At 48.8% G+C, this 22,224-nt stretch overlaps 1 protein-coding gene across 2 annotated transcripts in view; it reads right to left on the bottom strand.

The window, feature by feature from the left end:
- Dnah17 (dynein, axonemal, heavy chain 17) overlaps window positions 1-3,390 on the bottom strand; it is a 118,255-nt gene extending 114,865 nt beyond the window's left edge. The window contains exons 1-2 of one of the 2 annotated variants that reach the window (XM_005407377.1): window positions 3,306-3,390; window positions 1,288-1,659 (exon numbers count right to left, since the gene is read on the bottom strand). In XM_005407377.1, the coding sequence (XP_005407434.1) occupies window positions 1,288-1,632 (345 nt within the window). In that variant the 5' untranslated portion in view covers window positions 1,633-1,659; window positions 3,306-3,390. Of the gene's footprint in view, window positions 1-1,287; window positions 1,660-3,071; window positions 3,273-3,305 lie in introns of those variants that run through there. The other variant, XM_013506036.1, reaches the window with a different exon arrangement.
- Window positions 3,391-22,224: the final 18,834 nt, after the last annotated feature.

Here is a 22,224-nt window from a genome sequence, read left to right as displayed (position 1 = left end):
AAAAAAAAAAAAAAAAAAAAAAAAAAAAAAAGGAGAGGCCACTGGAGCTGTATGGGGCCTCCAAGCTCAGCAGCCCTGAGAAGGTGCAGACCTCTGTTCCTGCGGTCCTGGGAAAGCTAAATCCTTCTTCCATGACAGCAGGAGGTGGGGTACAGGTGTTTGGACCAGCTCCTTGCCTTTGCAGTGAGCAGGTCACCACCAAGAAGGGACACCCCACTCTTGCGACAGTGCACACACCTGGCTACAAGTGCCCATGGCTACTGCCTGGAGTGCTGTGACCATCTAGGCTGTGTCCCTGAGGTCACATGGCACAGTCCCAACCCCTAGCACCTCGGGATGTGACTGTAGTTGGAGGTGGGGTCTTACAGAGGTAATTACAGTAAAATGAGGTCAGGAGCGTGGGCTCTAATCCAAAGGATTGGTGTCCTCATAAAAAGACATAGGACACACAGACAGACAACCACATGTGCTTGTTTTGGCAGCACATTTATAGAGGGACAGCACGTGAGGACACAGGGAGAAGTTGCTATCTGCAAGCTAAGGAGAGAGGCCTCAGGAGGACCCACTGGCCAACCCCTGATCTCAGATTCTGGCTTCTAGAACCAAGAGATACTGAAGCCCCCAAATCTGTGGGCACTTTGTATGGCAGCCGAGCTGACTGAGAGCAGGCTATGTGCTCAGGCCTTGCGCCCACAGCGCTCCTAGATCTCAGCCTCAAGTTGGAGAAGCCCAGCCCATCACCTGCTCTGGGCCTGCTGAGCAGCCCCTGGGTTCATACATGTGTACAAGGCAGGGACCCGAGTCATCATTCTGTGATGAGCAGCAATGTCAAGTAACTCAGCCTGGGCCACTCTGGTCCTCAGTGTCCCTCCTCACCCCTACAGCTGGTGACAGTGATGTGGGGCTGGGGAGTAGGCCCGTGACAAAAAGGTGCAGAAAATACCACTCCCCTTTACCTCAGAACTGTGAAACCTACCTACTAGTTTGGGAAAGGCCCACATCTTCCCTGGCTAAGGCAGAGGCTGTCCCCAGCCTTGGCAGGGACCTCTAATGTAGTGGAGAGGACCAGGGCTGGGCAGGGCTTTTTGGGCTCCAGCAACATCACCTAGAGGCCTTGGGAACACACAGGTTGGTCTGCATTTGCAGCCAGCTCAGAGGTGAGGCGGCTGTACCCTGGACCATACGCAGAGTGCAGGACCCTGGGCCCTTCACTGCATGCCACAGGAGCATGTTGTTCTCCTGAGCTTTGGAGCCGCAGTTCCCCCTGGCTGCCCCAGGTGCACACACCTCTTCCACTACTGCGATCAGTTGGTCCACAGGTGCAGGGCTGATGTCCCCATAGAGGAGGCGGGTCTTGTAGTTGTCCTTGTTGATGCTCTCTGGCTTTGTCTTGATAAAGTACACACCTTTGGACTTGAGGGACTCTGGGAAGCCCAGGCAGGGGATGATCATGCCAGCAACATTGAGCGTCAACACCAGCACAGAGACATCTGGTTTCTCAAAAAACTCTGTGAACATGGCGATGTTCTCCTCGGCTCCAATCAGCTTGCTCCACTTATCTGGCTTGAATTTGAGGAGCATGGAAGCCACTTGCTCCAAGTACTCGAGTCTGACATCTGGTGTAATCGTCATCTTGATCCTTTCTTATACCACTGTCTTCTGCAAAGTGAGTAGAGACTGGGCCACTTGTTTCCTGGGCTTCCCGATTCCCCACCCAACACTGGAGCCATGTGAGATTGCTGTGCTAACCAAATCAGTAGAAAGGGGTTCACTGGGGTCAGGTTTTTTTCAGCTGTGGTGGACTGGAGGAGGAAGAGGTCACATCCCTGTGCTCAAGCTGGACACCTGCCCTGCCCTGCTCTGCTGCGGGGCCATGGGAATGGTGTGTGCTCATGCTAGCCGTGACAATAAACTTAGTAGGCTAAAAAGATGGAAGAAAAAGAGAAGTAGGTGGGAAAATATAAAAGGAGAAGATGGAAGGGGCTGCTGAAAGGGTCCAGGAAGATGATAAAGGACTGCTTCCTGGAAGAGGTGACAAACACAGGAAGAGGAGAGGCAGACCTAACATGCAGGAGGTGAAGTTGTACACCCTCTCATTCTAACCACAAGGCACCCCATCCTAACAGCACCCAGCCGTGTCCTGCAGTTGCTGAAGGATAGGAAGTTGGCTTTGGTCTGTTCACCAGTCTAGGGGTCATGCAGCTCCTCATTTAGGGGGAATCTGAGTACTCATCTTGCTTGGGGCTACTGATAGTGTCAGCAACACACACAGGTACTGGCCCAGCTTTCCCCAAAGCTATGGCTTTTGAGCATGTTCCCACCTGCTGGTCCCCAAAAGACACAGCTGTGGAAGAGATAGCCTTTCACTCCCAGCCTTTTGCAGCAAAACCCACCTGCATGATGGGAAGCAGGAATGCACTGCCTGTTATTCCAGTGGTCTCAAATTTGCTCAGAGCTCAGACATGGGACAAATATATACAATGAGTAGCAGAAACTTACAGTGGTCCAAGAGCAAAGCCCCTCTAATTCAGGCCCATCTCTGGACAAAAAGGGAATGAATGCCACCAGGCACCTCAGCCACGTGGGAGGAACCACACATTGTCAGCTACCCCAGAGGGCTTTGCGTACATTGTTGAATTAACCTCCATGGGGTTCTCACAGATGGGGGTCCTGTCCTTACCCACTGTCCATTCCCCACTGTTAAGTGGGGAATGCAGGGAAAGCCCCAGAACTCCAGGGTCCCTTCCCGAAGTCCTGCCAAGTTGGTGATGTTACTGGAATTGAAGGGAACAGCCTCTGGCTTACTGATTTTGTGAATTTGAACTCTTACGAAATTAAGTTTCCTTCCACGAATGGCATCAGAGTGTCCTCCCTCCCAATCCCTGTGTGGTCCAACAGGCCTCAGGATCCACCAAGTGTCTCCCAGGCAGCTGTTCTTATCCCAAACTCCCCCCACGCCATTCCTGGGATGCACACCACAAGGCGGTGGCAGTTAACAATGCCACCTCATGTGGTGCTTTTAAAGGTGGGCACACACGGCCATCTGTGGACCAGGGAGGAGGCCCCCGTACCTGCTTTTCAGGGTGGTGGCTTCGGGGAGAAGCCAGTGGGCTGAGGAGCCCAGGAAGTGTCCAGGCTGGTGGTAGGCAGCCTACACACTGGGCTTAGACCCTGGGCAGCTCCAAGTGGGCAGCAGCCCCATGACTAGGTGAGTGGCCAGTCCTCTGTCTACTGGCCTGGGCTCTGTCTATGCCCTGAGACCCCCTAGCTCTCCTCCAACCACTAAACAGTTCATTGCTGCTCACCAGCTTCAAGAAATGCCTGCTCCTTCACAAGCAGGACAAAATCTTCTGTGAACCAGGAAAGAAAATGGCTTCTGTCCCTTAAGGGACTCCAACTGTCACAGAACTTAGTCTCCTCAGGGCACCTGGGGCTTCTGGAACCTTCCCCCATGGGCCCAAGTAGGGGCAGCACAGCAGCTGAGTGACTGACTACCCGTGGTTCCTGCAGGGGGAAGGAGCCAAGCAGCCAAACTTGCTTTGCCTCATTTCTGGGGTATTTGGTCCATTTTGTTTGGTGGAGTGACTAAAGCATTGGGATTAAATCTGCTGTCTATTAAGTGCTCCCCATTTATCTGGCTTCCTCTGTGTTCCTTTCCTTTCTCCCTTCTCCTGGATTAAACGATTTTATTGTTTCCATCTCCGTGCTGTAATGAGCTTGGCTTTCATGCACCCTTGCTTTTCTCCTGGAGATCACAGCATGCACCCCAGCTCCTCAGAGCAGAACCTCCTCTACCCTTCTGTCCTTCTGGACAAGGCAAGGGCACTTGAGCACTCTCACTCTTGTACTTTTCTCCCCACAGTTATCCATTTTCTGTGGGTATGAGGTAGGAGATTAGGGCATGGCAAACCGGCCGTAGAGTTGGGCATGGCCTGTCCATTACGGAGACGGGACAAATCATGGCTGAGATGTACACACAGAGCAGCTTCGGAGCCCTGTGTGGAGCAGCCTGGATCTGACATTAAAAGAAGATATAAAAGATGGGGGCTGTTGACTTCACTGCCACTGCTTTCTTGTTCTCGCAGCAATCTGTCCTGCATTCAAGACATATCCTCTCTTTTCTCTTTCTTCTTATTTTCCTCTCCTTTTGGTCAACAAACGTTGAGCTGTTAAGTTCACTGGTTGTCTCTGTCCAATTCTTTGAACAGGACGAGAGTCTGGAACCACAGGACACCTTAGCATCTGACAAAAGGTACAACTGGGTGCCACAGACTGGATAATTTAAGAGTAGAGGTGTATTTTGTTCAGGGTTCTAGGGGCTGGAAGCCCCAGTGGACTGTGCTGGAATCTGGTGAGGCCTCTTGCCGGGGCATCACACAGCATCTCATGGTGATTCTGAGTGAGTGTGCGGTGAGGGCTTGTGTGGTAACAAAGCGACTCCACAAGAACTCATGTGTCTATTAATCATCTCCCCAAAGCCCTATCTCTCAACACTGCTACCTTGGGGACTGCGTTGCAACACATGAACTGGGAGGGACACACAGTGACCATAACAATTGTCATACATTTTAGTTCTAAACCCTACTGTTAATAATACTTTAAAATAGTTGGTATTTAATATGCCTGAGCACCAACCTCCACTATGTTCGCCATTTTTTTTTCCTTCCTGTATCTCTGAGTTCCCTCCAGCATCACTTTCCTCTGTTTCTCTCACTGTTTTGCCTCTATCTCTGGAAGCTGCTTTGGTGGCAATGTGGAGGCAGGGGGAAGAGTCACCTCATTTCCCGAAGGCAAGCCAGCAGCCAGCTTTTCCCTAAGCTCAGTGACAAGCTGAGGATGTCTGAGCTCACCGCTTCTATTCCTCACCATTGCACCAGAGTTTCTAGCTTTGAAGTTGAGGCAAGAGAAGGAAAATAAGGGGAATTCAAATTGGAAAGGATGAAGTAAAACTCTCTATTCAGGATGACATGATTTTATAGGTAGCAAATCTTAAGAAACCCATAAAATATCTAGTAGAGTTAATAAAAGAACTCAATGAGGTTGCACAATGCAAGACTTTTTTCTTTTAGAGATAGAGTCTTACTGTGTTGTCTAGACTGGCCTTGAACTCTTAGGCTTAAATGACCCTTCTGCCTCAGCTCCCACATAGCTGGGACTACACTACTGGCCCAGCCAGGGTACAAGACTGACATACAAAAATTAACTGTACTTCTATATACTCATGGTGAGCAACCCCATGATGAATTCAGAAAATAACTCCCACGTGACTTCCTTACTATCCCTTGTTTGTGTCCTTAAGAAGGGGGAAGAGAGACCCTGGAGGGAAGTGACATAATTTCTTAATCCAGAGGCCACTCACTCCACTTCTGCTCACACCCTATTGGTCCAGCCTGGTCATGTACCACAGCTAGCTGCATGGGAGGCTGGGAAAGGTAGTTTCTAGCTGGCCTCCACCTGGGCTTGGAGTGCGGATGAAGGGGCTGCCATGGAATATTGCCAGTTTCTGCCACACTGGCCTAGATCCATCCCCAGAGCTCAAAGCTGCTACCGGAGAAGTTTACAGACTCCTCAAAATCAAAGTGTACAACACTGACCTCTGCCCCTCCCGCCACCCTCCCATCCCCACACATCCATCTTCCTTCTGGATTCGCTGGCTCAATGCTTGGTCCTCCTGATGCTCAGGTACCCAGCCAGGATGCTGACTTTCACTGTGTCTCTGACCTTGGCCCACTTCCCTCCACGGCTGCTGATCTTGTCCAAGCAGCTCCAGACTGTGAGGGCCTATGGATACTCTCGTTCATTTCTCTGTGCCTGCTCTTTTCTCCCAGTCACCCATCATCAGCATCTTTCAAAAGGCATCTGTCAGGACAACACCCCAATTCAAACCTACTAACAGCTGCCTAACGCTCATGGGGGAAATCCAAATCCCCTCAGTGGACCCACTGGATTTGGCCCCTGCCCACCGCTCAGCCCTGGTCCCACCCCTGATGTGTGCTCTGACCATATCGGCCTCCTTTCAGCTCTGCACTGTAAGGTCTTCTGAACTGGTCTAGAATCCTGCACACAGGCACGCATGTGCACACACACAGGCACACACACCTATCCAGTCCCACTTGCCCGTAACATGGCAGCTGAAGTGCCACTCCCCCATAGGCCTGCTAAGCTCTTCTGGCCCTGTGCCCTCCGGACAACACCCATCACAGCGGCAGTTAGATAATCACAAAACAGGACACGAGTCACCTGCTTCCATCCTGGGACCCACCCCTTGGGATAAGCATGGTCACCCAGAACCTGACTCCCTACCTGGGCCACAGCAGGCCTTCAACAAATGTCACTAGAGGAAAAAGGTTGTCAGAAGTCCTGCTGTAAAAATCTCTTAAGCTTCGCCTCACCCAGTATTTCCCCAAACAGAAGCATGAGTGCACTACACCAAGCTTTTGGCGCCCCACCTTCCACCCACACTGTGCTTCCCTAGGGTCTCTATGTCCAAGAGCCCAAGACACCAAAGATTGAATGTCCAAGGGTGACATGGAAGGCTTGGGGGCTGCAAAGGAAACGCCCCAGGCTCTCCTCCATCCATGTTGTCGCGGCTCTGTCTGGCATGGAGGAAGTCACCCCCAGCCTTTCCAAGGCACTCCTGTGGATGGAGGACACACATTTTCTGGAAGCACCATAGGCTGCTCATAGGGATGCGCTGTCCTCATCGCAGTGGAACACCAGGCCCTGGGAGGAGGCAGAGCAGCACATGTGGGCCATGAAGCTTCCCTTCCAAAGGCAAGAGGGGGACAGCATGATAGGCAGCTCCAGTCCTCCTGTGGGGCTGCCTGTGGAGGAACCATTCACTCACTTCCTGGCCTCTGACCGATACCACATGTGCTGGGGGTGGAGACAAGTGGAAGGGGCTCCTTTGTTTTCAGTCCCTGGACTTGGAAGTCACATCCATCAAAGCCATTCCCCATCATTAACTAAGATTGAGGACAATTTCCCTTGTGAGTACTTGCAGCCAGAGGGGGGCCAGGCCATCTGGGCCTCATCAGGCTTAATCCCCGCCCATCTTCCCTCTGTTTGTGCTGGCCCAGCCCCCACATTCTCATGCTGAGGCCTTTGTCCTTCCTTTGTCCTTCCACATGGAAGGACATGTGGCATGTCCTTCCATGTCCCTGCTGAGGTCATGTCCCTGCCACTGGTGTTGGGCTGAAAGGGAGGTTGAGCCCTGAGTCAAACTTCAAAACAGCAGTGTTCCCTGCCTGGGCTTCTCACATTACTGCTCAGCTCCTGCCAGAGACCTAGAAAGATCCAAAACTTCTTTCCTAAAAGGACCAAGACACATTTTCTTCCGAATATTTTTTAAAGAGCTAAACTATGTCACAGAATCATTTCCCCTTCAATGAGTTAGACTATAATCGTTCACACTAGAAAGAAGCATCTCCAAAATGACACTCGAGTGACATGGGGGATCAAAATGATGGCAGTGAGCTGCCGTAGGCTGGCCCCACCTGGTTCCCGCAGCCATGGCCTCCTACCCCTGCCTGGCTGTTGACTTCCAGTTGTTTCAGAGCGAGGTCAAGCTTAATTCTGACCTTCAAGGAAAGGGAGAGAGTGACCGTGGGGCCAGGGGCTCTTACCACTTTGTTTACAAAATTAAATGTGCTTTGAATGTGGTGAGTCAGGAAATTTGAATTAAGTCTGGAAATGAACTTTCCTGTTTGTGGTTTGACTCAGGCCTGTCTGTCTCAAATTCTACCCCAAGGACATCCATTCCACTGTGACAGGGCCGTCTCTGCAGAGCCCCAGACTCGCGGGCAAGATTATCCAAAGCAGACAGGAAACTGGTAGGGACCAAGGGCGCCACCCGGACTCCCGACCTCGTCACCACCAGGATGGCGCAATCCAGAGTCAGGAATTCATCACCAAGGCACCACTCCTACGCGGCTGGCCTCCTTCCTCTTCCCCAGAGGCATCTTTCATAAGGAACTGGGTGTCTTTATTGTCTTTCTCTGCTAGCACTAGAGGAGACTAATTCAGGGTGACCACCAGCCTCATCTCCCCAAGACTGAGGTGGTCTCAGGACTTGGGATTTTCAGTTTTAAAACTAAGAAGTCCCAGGCAAACCGGGACTGGTGTGTCACCCTGAAGTTGTTGGGCTGGCTGCTTCCTGTGGGCATATTGGGGAAGCAGAGGAATTCCTTCAGGTGCTGAGAGGGCAAGAAACTTTCCCAACACCTCCCGAGTGGTAACTAGAGGAGTCGGGTTTGGGACCTTATTTTCCCACACCCCACATGACATGGTTCAACCCTCAGAGGGGTCACTTGGCTGGCAAAGTCTTACTGAGTGTGTCCTCAAACCCCAGAGCCTCCTACAAAGTCTGCTTCTGGGACCAGCTCACCTGGGAGGCTGCTGGGAACTGGAATCTCAGGCCCTACCGGATGACCCCCCTGATCCCAGATTCATCAGCATAACGACTGTGGGGAGTCCTGCTCCACAGGCTGTGGGGAAGGTGGAGGGAGGCTGGGAAGGGCTGGAGTCATTGCTGAGGGTTTTAAAAACCACAAAAAGTTGGTACATATGTCAACCCAGGCTGTAAGGACAACAGCAAGATTCCAGCAGCAGTTATATTCATCTTTGAATAACCCTGGGAAAATTAATTAATTATTTACTATATGAAAGACATTTTTTTTGAGATAGGGTTTAGCTATGTAGTTTGGGCTGGTCTTGAACTCACTAGGTAGCCTAAGCTGACCTCAAATTCATAGCAGTCCTTCCGCCTCAGCCTCGTGAGTGCTGGGATTACAGCTGTGTACCACACCTGGCTACATGAAAGACATCTTTTATTTTTTTTATTTTTTATTTTTTTTGTTTTTTCTCTGGTACCGGGAACTGAACTCACGACCTTCCGCTTGCCAGGCAGGCGCTTTGCTGCTGAGCTAAATCCCCAGCCCCGAAAGACATCTTTTAAAACAATGCTTTTTTTTTTGAAACAGGGTCTTGCTATGTAGCTCAGGCTGCCCTTGAACTCACTATGTAGCCCAGGCTGGCCTCAAATTTATCACAATCCTGGCTGTTGACCTCCAGCTGTTTCAGAGCAAGGACAAGCTTAATTCTCCCAAGTGCTGGGGATTATAGGCATGCGCCACCATGCCCAGCTAAAACAATGCTTTGTAAAAGCCACAGCCACATAGTGTATGTGAAATTATATGAAACAAGTAAAACCAGAGTCCGAAATCAGATCTGTGGCTGCCAAGCCTGGGAGAGGGGTTGTGAAGAGGACCGTGTAGTGGGTTTGCTCTGTGAGGATGAAAGTCCTGGTACTAGACAGGGATGATAGGGCACATCGTGTGTGTACCAGCTGCTCCTGGTAGATTCACTTTATTTATTTATGTATTTATTTATTTATTTATTTAATTTTTGGTTTTTCTCCGGTACCGGGAATCGAACTCATGACCTTATGCTTGCCAGGCAGGCACTATGCTGCTGAGCTAAATCCCCAGCCCCTAAATACGCTTTAAAATGGCTAACATGAGACATTTCCTGGCATGGGTATCACATAGAACACAGTTCTTTAATTGGAGCAGGGATGGGGCTTGGTATTGAGCTGGGGCATCTCTACATGTGAGTCAGAGTAGGTATTTTTTTTGGTACTGAGAATCGAACTTTGGACCTTGTGCTTGCCAGGCAGGCTCTTGTGCCACTGAGCTATATCCCCAGCCCCCTATTTTTTTTTTTTTTTGAAATCTCCCTCAGTAACTTTCTACCTGAGATGGGGAACCAAACAAGACCACTGTCAACACTTCTACTTAACGTGGTGCAAGAGATGCTACCAGCAACTCAGCCAAGAAAGAGAACTCAAAGGCATCCAGTAGCTGTCATCAGAGAGAAGGATAACAAGAGTGTAGATGAGGGTGTGTAAAAGTTGGAACTGTCACACACCACTGGTGGGATGTAAAGTGGTCTTCTCGGCCTCAAAATGACAAAATCAAAACTATCATATGATCCCACAATTTTATTCTCAGAAACAGTCAAAAAGAATGAAGATACACACAAAGCATAGCAGCATCGTGAGTAATCACTAGAAATGGGAAGAACCTGTGGCTACCTATGGGCAAATGGATAAATAAAATGTGCTCTGTGTGCTCAAGGTGATATTACTCAGCCCTAGGAAGGAAGCTGATACACTATACAACTCAGAGGAGCTGAAAATATTGTGGGAAGCTGTCACAAAACACCACATCCGGTGTGATTCCGTTGACTATGAAATATCCAGAAAGAGGCAGCTGTAAAGATTAATGGTGACTCTGGGCTGGGGAGATGGAGGAAGTGCTCAGTAATACTGGTGTTTCTTTGCGAGGTATGAAAATGTTTTAAATATGGTTATGGTGATGGTTGCCTGGCTCTGTGAATATGCTACAAATCATCGAATTGTATACTCTAATTGGGTTATTTATACAATATGCAAATTGCATCTCAATAAAACAGGTATCTATCTTGGAAAAGAAGAAATAAAACTGCCTCTACTTGCAAATGACCTGATTGTGTACCTAGAAAATGTTTAGGAATCTGCCCCAAAAGCTACAAAAACTTAGTAAATTTGGTGGCTGGCCTAGATACAAGACCAACATACAAAATATACAAAAAAAATACAACAATCATGTAAATTTATATTTCTTCATGTGTCATGATTTGGGGCTTTTTTACAAGGAGAAACAATACAACACAGGACCCATATTTTATAAGATTATTTATAGTAGTCACCCAAAGAATTATATACAAGAGAGTGCAGGAAGTCTGTCCACACACTAAAAACCAAAGAATCCAGCTGAGGACCTGGGTCCCACAATAATGTCCTGCATGAATTCAGCTGAAGACCTAAAGCCCATAACAATGCCTCCCAAGAATCCGATTGGAGGCCTAGAGCCCATGACAATATCTCATGTAGGCCTATTTCACAGATCTGCGCTGGAAGGCCCAAAGGTCAGTGGTGGAATCTAGAAAGTCTGTGTCAGCAGGATGAAGGGTCTGTGCCAGCAGGCTGAGGGATCTACACTGACACCAGGAAGCGATGCTTAAAATAAGAACTAGAGCTCCCCTGAAAAGTACCATAGTCATCCTCAGCAACAGTGAGGTCCCAAGCTCCTCCAATGATCAGGACAGCCAAGTTCCCATCAGTAAAGGCAATTTAACAAGCTTCTCCAGGAGACCGAGCAGTGTACCATCTTCCCTTCCAGGGCTAGAAAGCGATGCTCAGAATGAGGGCCAGAGGTCCCCCAAAATGAACGGAAGCCATTCTCAGTGACAACAAGGTCCTGAGCTCCTTGGAGGATGAAAACAGGAAAGCCAGCATGACATGCTTCTTCAAGAAAACCAACAGCTCTGGCTCCCAACAGCTTTTACTAGCTCCCAACAGCCTTCCAGTTACCAAAGCCTACTTCTTCTCCAGTTTTGCCTCTTATGCTGCTCGCAACAGTCCTCAGGTGGACCTCACTCCCAGCACCACGCTTACTCAGTTCAGCTTGGTGTTATAACTTGACCACCAGCTGTCAATCCACTACAGCATGCTAAAAATAAACACTGGGAACATGAACTTTTAAAAATGCTATGTACATGTATACTTTAAAAATCACAGACATGTAATAGAATATTTGCAAGCCTTTGCACCAGCCCCTCAATTTTGACACAAACATTGTCACCAGGGTTGTCCTGGGCATGGCAGGGTGCCTGGCAGCCCTCCTGGGTGCCACTTACCACATCCCAAGAATACCCTTTCCTCTGATTATACAATTGTGACGACCAAAAATGTCTCCAGGAGTTGCCAAATGTTCCCGGGAGGGCAGAATCGCCCTTAGTGGAGAATCACTGATGCTGAAACATAAAAACACTGCGAGGGAAATGGAAGATGGTGGAAATGAGTGGAGAGACAGATGCATGGTGTGCACGTGTCCAAATACTCCGCATCGTTCAGAGATCAGCTCTCCCCAAATCGATTAGCAGAATCAGTGCGACCAGCGTCCTGCTCCCGACAGACCTTTCTGCAGAAGTTGCTGACCGGCAGTCAGACCAGTGAGCCTCACCCATACTCATGGTAAGAAGCCAACGTGTTCAGAACCAACGCTGGGCAGCCCAATATTGAGCCTCCCCAGGACCCCCACCACAGTCCCCTGTCAGCATTGGTTCTCAGAGGCAGGAAGAGATCACCCAGGCACTGACTCCCCACACCACAGCCTCTGTGTGGCATCTCCCCTTGGATGCTGGTGCTTGAATCTCGCCACCATCCTTGACCACCCCACCTGCATCTGCTCTCTTAGGGTCCCAGCTCCCACTGGCAACTCAGGCCATCACCTCTGGGATGAGGGACCTGCCCTGTAGAGTCTAGAGTCTGAATCAGCCACTACTCCAGGCCTGATTCTGAGCCCCTGAAAACAGAAAAATGCCCCAAGCCAAAGTAGCCCAGCCGCTCAGGGTCTCTGACCTTTCTGGACATTGGACATCAACCTCTCCCCATCTGCTCCACTGAAGGCCCCCAGGCAGGAAGGGTGAGAAAGGAAATCCCCACTTCTGCTTACTCTGTCCTTGAAAACGACTAAAAACAGAATTCTATTTAAAGAGCAAATGGTAATGTCAAAGTCTCAATTAAAAAGGACACTTTCATATAGAGACAGTCTTCAGCTAGACCGGGGCGTCTGCTGGGGTGGGGGAGAGCAGAAGAGTGGGCATGCTGCCATGCATCAAGCTTCGTGGGTGGTGAGCTCGGTCCCTCACCCCCGTTGACTGTGGGCGCCTGAGGGAGTGACTACTCTGAGACTCTGCTTCCCCTCCTTCAGCCCCTAAAATGTGACACCCACAGTAGCTTCCTTCTGTTAACCAGGATGCCTGGCCCCAGTCCTTGCCACCACCCCAAGACTTTGCTCATGCTGTGGGTCACGGGTCCCCAGGACCACATGCCCATGAGCTCCTACTTCCCCAATGTCCAAAGCTGTGGTCTGGGGCCCTGTGGGGACAGAACTGTGTAACTCTCACGCCTTCTGGTCACATCTGCTCTCAAACAAATGGCTTCTGGAGAACTTCCTGCCCCTGGTTTTTGTAAACTGAATCCTCTGAGTTTCTTGGAGCTACAGAAGCCCTGAACACATGGGCTTGGCTGGTTGTTACTGGGACATGCAGGGCCTGTCTGACAGGCCCATTCCAATCCTTTCCTCAAGTTCTCAGCTTGCTCAGGGGTCATAGAGGTCAGCAAACTTCTGGTAAAGGCCCAGAGTGAGTATTTTATACTTTGTAGCCAGGTGGTCTCCATGGAAACCACTCAATTTGGCCATCATGATCTAAAACATCCATAGACAATACAGAAATGCATGGGCATGGCTGTGTTTCAATAAAACTTTATTTGTAAAAGTAGGCAGAAGGCTAGAGTTTGGATGCACTCTAATGACCTAATGATTCAGAGAGATGAACTCCTGTTTCTACAGTGTTCCTCCCCTTTGCCTTCTCAGAAACCCTTTGTTTGCAATTAGCCCTTCTCCCAATTTGTCCCGCTTCCTCCCAGCTCTGTTCCACCAAAATGCAAATCTGTCATCGATGCGCCTGTTTCGGCCTACGCTCTTCTCTCCCCAGCCACCCCTCACCTCCCGCCTCTCCCTCACCTCCTGAGCCACTCTATAGGAGCCCTGGGAGGAGCCTGGCCCAAGTGCTGCATGGTAGGTATTCATTGCCTCCTGCGCGGCCCTCCACAAGACTCCCGTCTATTGCCCTGGGGCTGGGCTTTCCCAGCTCTCTGAGATGGGGTGCCTTACAGAATGACTGGATGCACTCCACAGATCCTAGCGGTTATAAGTATATCTCCCATCTTGTTCATTGCCAGGACTTTTGGGTAGCAGGAATTGTACAATTCACATCTCCCAGGGTCTTTGCTCCCCGACCCCACCCCATCCGCATGGGGAAGCTACCTCAGCCAGCTGCTCTGCTTCCTACTGGAGCACAAACCAGAAAGCTCTGAAGACCAGTGAGCTCTGAATTCTCAGGTCCCTCCTCAGTACCTCCTCATCCTGTTTAGTGAGTGGAGACCAGGGAAGGCTGGGGGCTTCCCAGGGAGCCTCCCCCACCTACCCTTTGCTACCGGAACCTCATCATCAGTGAACTAGACCTGAGCCGGGGCCCCGCCTGTTTGTATTTGTGTGTGAACTGTTTCCACGTTCTGCAGCACTCATACTTCATGAAACACACAGAAAGAAAATTCAAAAGGATGGCAAGATGAGATGAACACGATCTGATATTTTGAAGTCTGATTTGCTAGTTGGACAAGAAGCTTTGTCATTAAACGTGCTTTTGAGAATAAACATCCCCTGCATTGCAAGTCCAAGTTGTTTTTAGATTTTTTAAAATTTAGGTTCTTTCAAGGTCTAGGTTGCTGACAAATGTGCGCAGTCACTGTGTGCCCTGGGTATGATGTGACCGTCCCCAAACAAAGGTAGAGTGTTGCCACCACCTCAAATTCTCTCCTCCCCTTCATGGCCAGTACCCTTTCATTAGCCACATCCCCTGGCAACCCTACAATTTACCTTTCCCAGAAAGGGCCATTTCCACTTTTTGCTTGCTTGCTTGCTTGCTTGCTTGCTTTCTGTGCTGGGGTGGAGCTAGTAGCCAGGATCTTGTGAATGCCAGACAAGTGCTCACCAATAAGGTACAAAGGTACAGCAATTTTGGCTATGTGGGGACTTTTTTTTTTTTGAGACAAGGTCTCCCTATGCAGTTCAGGCTGGCCTTGAACTTGCAGCAATTCTCCTGCCTCGGCCTCCAGAGTGCTGAGATTACAGGTGTGCGCCGCCACATTTGGCCAACTTTGGCTATTTTGGGTAAAGCTTCTATGAATATTTGCATACAGATCTTCCATCCAAGTACTAACCAGGTCCGATCCTGCTTAGCTTCTGAGATCAGACGAGATCGGGCGTGTTCAGGGTGGTATGGCCATAGACATTTGCATACAGATCTTGTTGTGTACATTTTTTTCATTTCTCCTGGATAAATCTCTAGGATTTACTGGATCACTAGAATTACTACAGTGCTATTTCTATCATTCATCCTCTGAAGAAGTTGGTAGAGTCAGCCTTTTAAAATTCTAGTCATTCTAGTAGATGTGCAGGGGTCTCTCTGTGATTGGATGAGCTCACATGCCCGTTGTGGTCAGCAGCCGATGTCTAATTTTAATAATAAATAAATGATTGTGGCAACTTTTAGGCACAGTGCCAGTTGCAAACTAGGATGCGGACAGCAGACTTGCCATTGCCAGCTTGGGAGAGTAGGCCTTTCCTTAAAGATCCCACTGATCTCTGGGCGCCGCACCTAGGAGAGCAAGCACCTCAGACGCCATCCCTGACATACCAGACAGGTTAGCACACACTTGACATCGTGCTAACAATACTGAGGGATTTTCAAATGAATGACAAGCATTGTAACAGACATACGTGTTTTATACAGTAATTTTCCACCTATGGCAGCTATTAATGCCAACTAGCTAATATAGCATAAATTTTAAGATAAACTACTAAGAAAAGTGGTGTAGCTACTAAAACATTCAAGGAGATAAAATGGGCCCATAAGAAAATACACAACTTTAAAGAAAACAGGAGACGAGGGGAGAGGTCTACAAGCAGATGGAATGTGTATGATGTGTGGTTTAATACCAGCCCTTCAGCAACTGTGTTATGTGCCTCCCTCCTGGGGTGGAGCCTGAGAGCTGCGCGAAGAGGTGGAGCAGAAAGACAGGGAAGGCAGTAGCACCGGGAGAAGCTTCCACCAGGCCCAAGGCCTGCAGCCCCCTGCTCCTTATCCTCAGTGTGGATGAGAAAGAGGCTAAAGTTATGATTTAGACCTCTGGATCTTTTAATGACCCCCAAAAGGAGAAACTACCACACATGGCTGTGAAACCTGATCCAGATAACCTGGTAATAAGAAAGGCTGCAGGATAATGTTTAAAATTTTAAATATCTACTACAATTAAAAGGCATATTGCCATTAATCCCCCTCAAAATACTCCTCGCTCTGAACACACTTATCCCATTGTTCTTGCCACCTGCTGAAGCAGGTCTGGAAGTCCTCTTTCAGTGTGTCTTTAGTTGAGGGGTCATGGCTGCTCTGATATTCTAAACTGATTGAAAGCATTTACCTTTCATGACCATTTTGACTTTAGGAAAGAGTCAGGAGTCATACAGCACCAGATCTGGTAAATTAGGTGGGTGAGGACACAGCATCATACTTCTACTTGACAGGAATTACTGTAAACATTTTTTTTTTTTTTTTGTCTTTTGGAGACAGGGTCTCACTGTGCAGTTCAGGCTGGCCTTGAGCTCACTTTGTAGCCCAGGCTGGTCTCGAACTTGCAACGATCCTCTAACCTTAGCCTCCCGAGTGCTGGGATTACAGGCGTGCGCCACCAGGCCCATTTTGAATTAGGACACTGAGGCATGGAGAGACACTCACAAAAAAGGACTTCCAAAACAGTTGCAGAAGATGGCAGGAGCAATGGGAGAAGTGTGTTTGAAGTCAAGAGGAATATTTTGAGAGGGATTAATAACAATGCATCTTTTATTGTAGTAAATATTTTTAAAAATTTAAACATTCACCATATTTTTTTATCACATTTGATAGGTCAGGGAGACATTGCTGTTGGGACCTGTCTCAGTGCTAGTTGCCCAGGCAACCACCTTTCCCAGATTCCTAGTATTTCTGGACGCAGACCTTTATTGTCAGAAGGATTTCTCTGGAATTACAGGACAGAGGCCATGCAGGGTGTTAAAGAGAGGCTCCTCAGTGACCTCTCTTCATCACTGTCTCCTACACACACTTGCTGGCTGAGGGCTGGCTGTGTGTGAGGTCCTGGGCCGGGGGCTGTAGGAGCTTGTTTCTAAAATGCTAAGTGTGTAAAATGCTAAGTGTTCTAAATGCTAAGTGTATGCTTGTTATTCCAGCACTTTGGGAGGCTGAGGCAGGAGGACTGCATGTTCATATTCCAATTGGATGACTTTAGTGTGATCCTGTCTCAATATAAAAAAGGAAAGGGTGGAGATGATGCTTAGGGTAGAGCTTCTCTTGGTTCCACCCCCAGAACAACAACAGAAAAAGGCAGGAATGGGGTGGAGAGAGGGCAGGAGCCCTCCAGTTCTTTCCGTGATGGAAGAAGGCCTGGAGGCAGAGGCATACTTTCCAGTTTGTATGACAGACTTCGAAGCCTGGCCCAGGGGTGCCAGTGGCATATAACCTGGCTCCCAGCCCCAGGCCTGAGCTGCTCCCACTGATAGGGCTAGAGAGACTCCATTTTCTTTTTGTAACTCCATTATAAGAGAAGTCACTTAAAGTTTACTTAAACTGTAGTTAAATCCACTCCTCATCCCTCCCCTTGGTTAGTCATAAACTAGAACAGAGCTCCTGGTCAGAGACTGTCCATCAGCCGGCTCTTCAATAAAGCTTTGTTCGTTCCTGCCTTTTCAGTCTCTTGTGAGTGAGTGCCTGTCTTGTTGGACTCACTTGCTGAATCACCAGGGATTCCACAGGCACAGCCAGTTCCCAAGTCCTTCCCTGGACAAAGGGAATGAAGCCACACTGAGGATAAGGAGCAGGGGGCTGCAGGCCTTGGGCCTGGTGGAAGAACCATGCCAACGTCTTGAGGAAAAACCCCATGTGAGTGTGGCTAGACCTTGAATCCCCAGCACAATTCTTGGAAAACAAAATATTTATACAATTAGTTAATTACTGACTAACAAAATGGTATGCAGAAATCTCTACTGATACCCAAAAATCCACTTAAAATGTATATGGCTTCCTCACTACTCAGCACACTAGCCCTTGAGGCTGGGAAGTAGCTGTCCATCAGAGCACAAGGCTGGGATGCTGAGAATCGCAAAGACCATGGTCCCGGAGAACGTTCTTGCTCTCTAGCAGATACTGATTGAGCAAACAGAGCTGAGAGAAGGCAGTAGGAGTGACCCCAACTCTGCCACAGAGGTCAATGGGACAGTGATTGCTGATTGACTGATTATGCCTATTTCCAACTCAGGTCCAGCCCGAAGAAAGCGAATATGCCTTCTACTCAGTCTCGTAATACCACCAGCTTCCCAGGTGGCCACCTCCACTGGGCTCACCTGCAGCTGCCCATTTTCCCTACCAGGCCTTCCATGCCCCACCTCTGTGTCCCTCCTGACACAAGTGACAGTGCCTGGCTCCCTGTCCTTCCTTTCCATGGGGGAACAGAGGCCACCTCAGATGGGACTGGGACTCATGTGGTCCTTACAATCTGCATGTCCCCTTCTTCAGTTGAGAGAACACAGGCATTTTGGCCGCATTGCTTTGGCCTCAGATTGTGATGGAAAGGCCAGCAGGAGGCTCTCTTAAAACTTTCAGCTTTGCCTCCTGGCATAGGAAGCCTGAGTTGGCACCAGGATGTCTTGGGCACCAGCCATGTTGAAGTAGGATAGAAAATATAAAGATAGGTACAAAGGAGACAAGGATAATCATAACTTAAAAATAGTATCAAAACTGCAGCTTTTGGACACAAAATTACTCAGGTCCTTTTCCCTTCCAAGAAACTCAGAAGAATTCCTAAGGGTCTTAAAGACACTGTGAGTCTATAAACTGGGCTCTGGAGCCAACCTTTCTGCTGTTAAGTTGCTTTCCCTCCCACCAACCCCATTGGTGAATAGCGTATCTCAGCTTCCAGCACACAGAAATGGCTTTCATTCTCGTCAACCCCACCAGATGACAGGAACACAGGTCCTAGATCACCCAGTTGAGGACACCCCAAGACCATGGAAAAACCCTCAACTCCAGACCTCAGTGCCCCTTCTTAAGGGCCCACCCCCTATTCTGAGCTTACATTTTTAAGTTCTGCCTAATAAATCTTATGCTTCTTACTGACACATCTTGAAAATTTTTTCTACGATAGGAGTCAGCAAACTTGCAACTTGCACCATGGGTGGGGTGAGTTCAGCTTCCCGGTCTCTGCTTTGGGGACCTCCTTGGACTGTCTAGGGACAGTCTCACCACTTCCTCTCTGGGGGGCCTAAGCCAGGGCTTCCCAGGTTGGGAAATGTTCTGTGAGGATCGGGGGGTACAGGAACTTGAGGGAAATAGGACTGTTCCCCCAACCCAGGCAGCTCCGACTTGCCAAGAGGGACATTGGGTGCTTCTGAGGCAGGTGGCACAGTGGGTAGGAGCCCAGACATGGTGCCAAGTTGCCAGGTGTAGTGAATTCTTGTAACTGTGTTGCCTTGGCATCTGCTTTGGCTGTAGGTTGGACTCTGTCATGCCAGGAGTGGGGCTCAGCCACCCATGTGACCTGATTTCTAGTCCCTGCCTCCTCCTGCTTCTCAAGGTGTTTAGTCTGTGCCTCGTATAGCAGCCTCTTGATGGTCACCTCCATGTGGGACAGCTGGACACACCTGCTTGATGTGCCCCAGGGTCCCACCTACCTTTTTTTGAGTTGCATTAATAAAAGTCTTTTAATTTTATTTTTTATTAGTACATAGTGATTATATATTCAGTGTGAGGAGTTGGTACATCAGAGCACATCATAATTCTTTTTACTTTGCCACATTAATAAGTCTTTTTTTAAAAATAAGTCTTAAAACCAAATAAAGAAAGTTATAGGTCCATTGAAGTCTAAACTAATCAGACCTCATCCATAGCATTCTGGACATTGATAGAGTCAACACTAATTAGGGAAGATAACTGAGACAGAGGAAAGAACTGGGAATATTCAGCCTGGAAAGAGAGGCTAACAAGATAACTCTCCTGCCACAGTAGAGAAACTGCCCAGTATATTAGCTTACTGAGCCTTTTTCAGCATCGCTCCTGAGGAAAGCTGTGCATCCCTAAGAGAATTACAAGAAAGCCAACTTCAAATCGCTGAAGAACTCTTTGGAACAATTCAACTTGGGAATGAATGAAATGCCTGGTTGGATAAGCAGTGAGCTTCTCAGCCTTGGAAATCCTTGAAAATGTTACAGCCACCTCTCAAGGATATCATCAAAGGGATTCCTTTGCAGAGTAGGAGACAGGTCTATTTAACCTCTAAGGTCTCTTGACTCTACCTCCCGTTTTCTCTGTCTTTTTTAAAAATACATAGTCTCACTATGTAGTTCAGGCTGGCCTTGAACTCACTATGTAGCCCAGGCTGACCTTGAACTCACAGCAGTCTTCCTGTTTGAGCCTCCCAAATGCTGGATGTCCTTTTCAATTCTTTATACCTCACACTCTTTATATTTCACTCTCTGGATTTCCCAGTATGAATTACCTAGCTTTCGAAAACCTAGCTACAAACTAGAAGCAGGAGCAACTATTGAAGTCTCCGTAGGCAGGATTAGGACTAGAAGCAGGCTTAGACACTGAGCCCACCTGGGTTGAGACAAGAAGCCAGGTGCAGGGATTCATTGTGTCTAGCAGGATGGGACTCAGTGTAACCAGCCAGTATAAGAGTCTCTGAAGTCAAATGGCAATGCGTGAAGCAGAGATCAGCAACAGTAGACAGGACTCTAGGCAGGCATTGCAGAGCAGCCAGTGATTACCCAGTGACCCAAGACAGCCGAGTCACACTGCCCACGTCTAAGGTTAGTGAAGTCTCTTGGCCCATTCAACTGCAACCCGAGTTTGAGGCCAGCCTGAGCTGGTGAGATCCCTTTGTTTCTTTCCTTGCAGATGTTGCAGTCACACACAGAAGCCAGCAGGCATGTCCGGACCAGGGCTTTGCCTTTTCTCCTCACAAGACTCAGCTGTGGCACCAGGGCTTGGCTGAATATCCTCTACAGTAGGATTTCATATTCAGTTCCTCAGGGTTCAAGAGTGGGTCCCACCTCCTTAATTAATCACTGAATAAGCATACAAGTCCCCTGCAGAAGTCCGTGGGGAAGAGTGAGCTGGTATCAAGCTGGGTGCTGGAGAATAACATCTGCAGAGAAACTTGACCAGCTGCTAGGCTTGCCATATGCCTCCTGTTGGCTCACCCACAAATTAAAGAAGGAAAGGTTCATTTCAGCCCACCATAGGTAGAGGTTTCAGTCTATAGTCAGCTGGTTCCAAGGCATGGCGGCACGGCAGAGAGGCCTCACAGAGAAGAACAGTCCATAGCAGGGCAGGCAGGAGGCAGTGAGCAGCAAAGCAGCTGGGACGCCCTACCTTGCAGGACACAGACGAGCCACAGTCACAGTGTTATCAGGTAGTTTGTTTAAATATGGCTCAACAAACAAAAATATTCCAGGTCCTTTTTGTCTTGAACAAAAAATCGGATGAGACAAGCCAAAAACAGTGTCAAAAGTTTATTTTAAAGGGGAAGGGTGAAGGAGTAAGAGAAAAATGAAAGAAAAGATAAAAGCAAAAATAAAAGTGGGCTCCTCATGGTGTCTTGTCTCTTTTGTGTCCTCCACACCTCTTGCGAGCTTTCGAGAAGTTCCACATGTGGGATCCTGGGAATTATTTGATGCTGTCCTCTGATCTTATAATTAACAGGTCCTGTTTATTTTTCTAGACTGCTCTGCCACACCCTACCTCCTATATCAACAGTGTTAGTCCACTGAACTCATTCCTGATTGGTGCCCTAAACCCATCAATCAGAGTTCCTATGGGAATCCCTCTTGGGGGACATCTTGGACCCAGGGAAGACTCTGGTCCACAGGTCCCCCTCTCTTCTCCCTATCTGCTTCCACTGGCAGAACTCCCTGCTGTCTCTGGGCTTCCTGGTGGTCCTTGAGGGTCCCTTCCTCTCTCAGCTTTGGTGAGCTGCCTCTTGGTCTCTCCTGACCACAGCCAGCCTACCTCTCTTTCCTCTGGTCTGTGCTTAGAAGTGGCCACTTGCCTTTTGGACACTGTCCAGAGAGAGACTCAAGGCCATACTAGAGGAACGTACACTTGGAGTCTGCAGACCCAGCCCACCCACCGGCAGCTGTATGTCCCCAGCAGGCCACTGTCAAGCCATCTGGATCCTCAGTTTTGAGTGAAAATGAAAGCATCATGTGCCCCAGGTGGCAGCGAGGGTGCAGGGCTCCTGGCGTGTGTCCCTCTGGGACTTTCCTCTGTTCCCACTATACATACGGATTGCTGCTAGAATGACAGACTCTCTACCCTGGAAGGTGAGCCTGGATCCTCTCTCCAGGCTCCGGGTGCCTCTCCTCATGCTATTCTTTGCTTCAGGGTGAACATTGCCTGCTGCGTGAGCACCAAGAGCTCTTTTCTGTTGCTGAAGAATTACTAATT

The sequence above is a fragment of the Chinchilla lanigera genome, unplaced genomic scaffold (assembly GCF_000276665.1).
Source record: "Chinchilla lanigera isolate Chin_1 unplaced genomic scaffold, ChiLan1.0 scaffold00105, whole genome shotgun sequence".
Classification (NCBI taxonomy): domain Eukaryota; kingdom Metazoa; phylum Chordata; class Mammalia; order Rodentia; family Chinchillidae; genus Chinchilla; species Chinchilla lanigera.
Note: the sequence above shows the minus strand (reverse complement) of the source record. Positions and strands in the feature narration are given on the sequence as shown.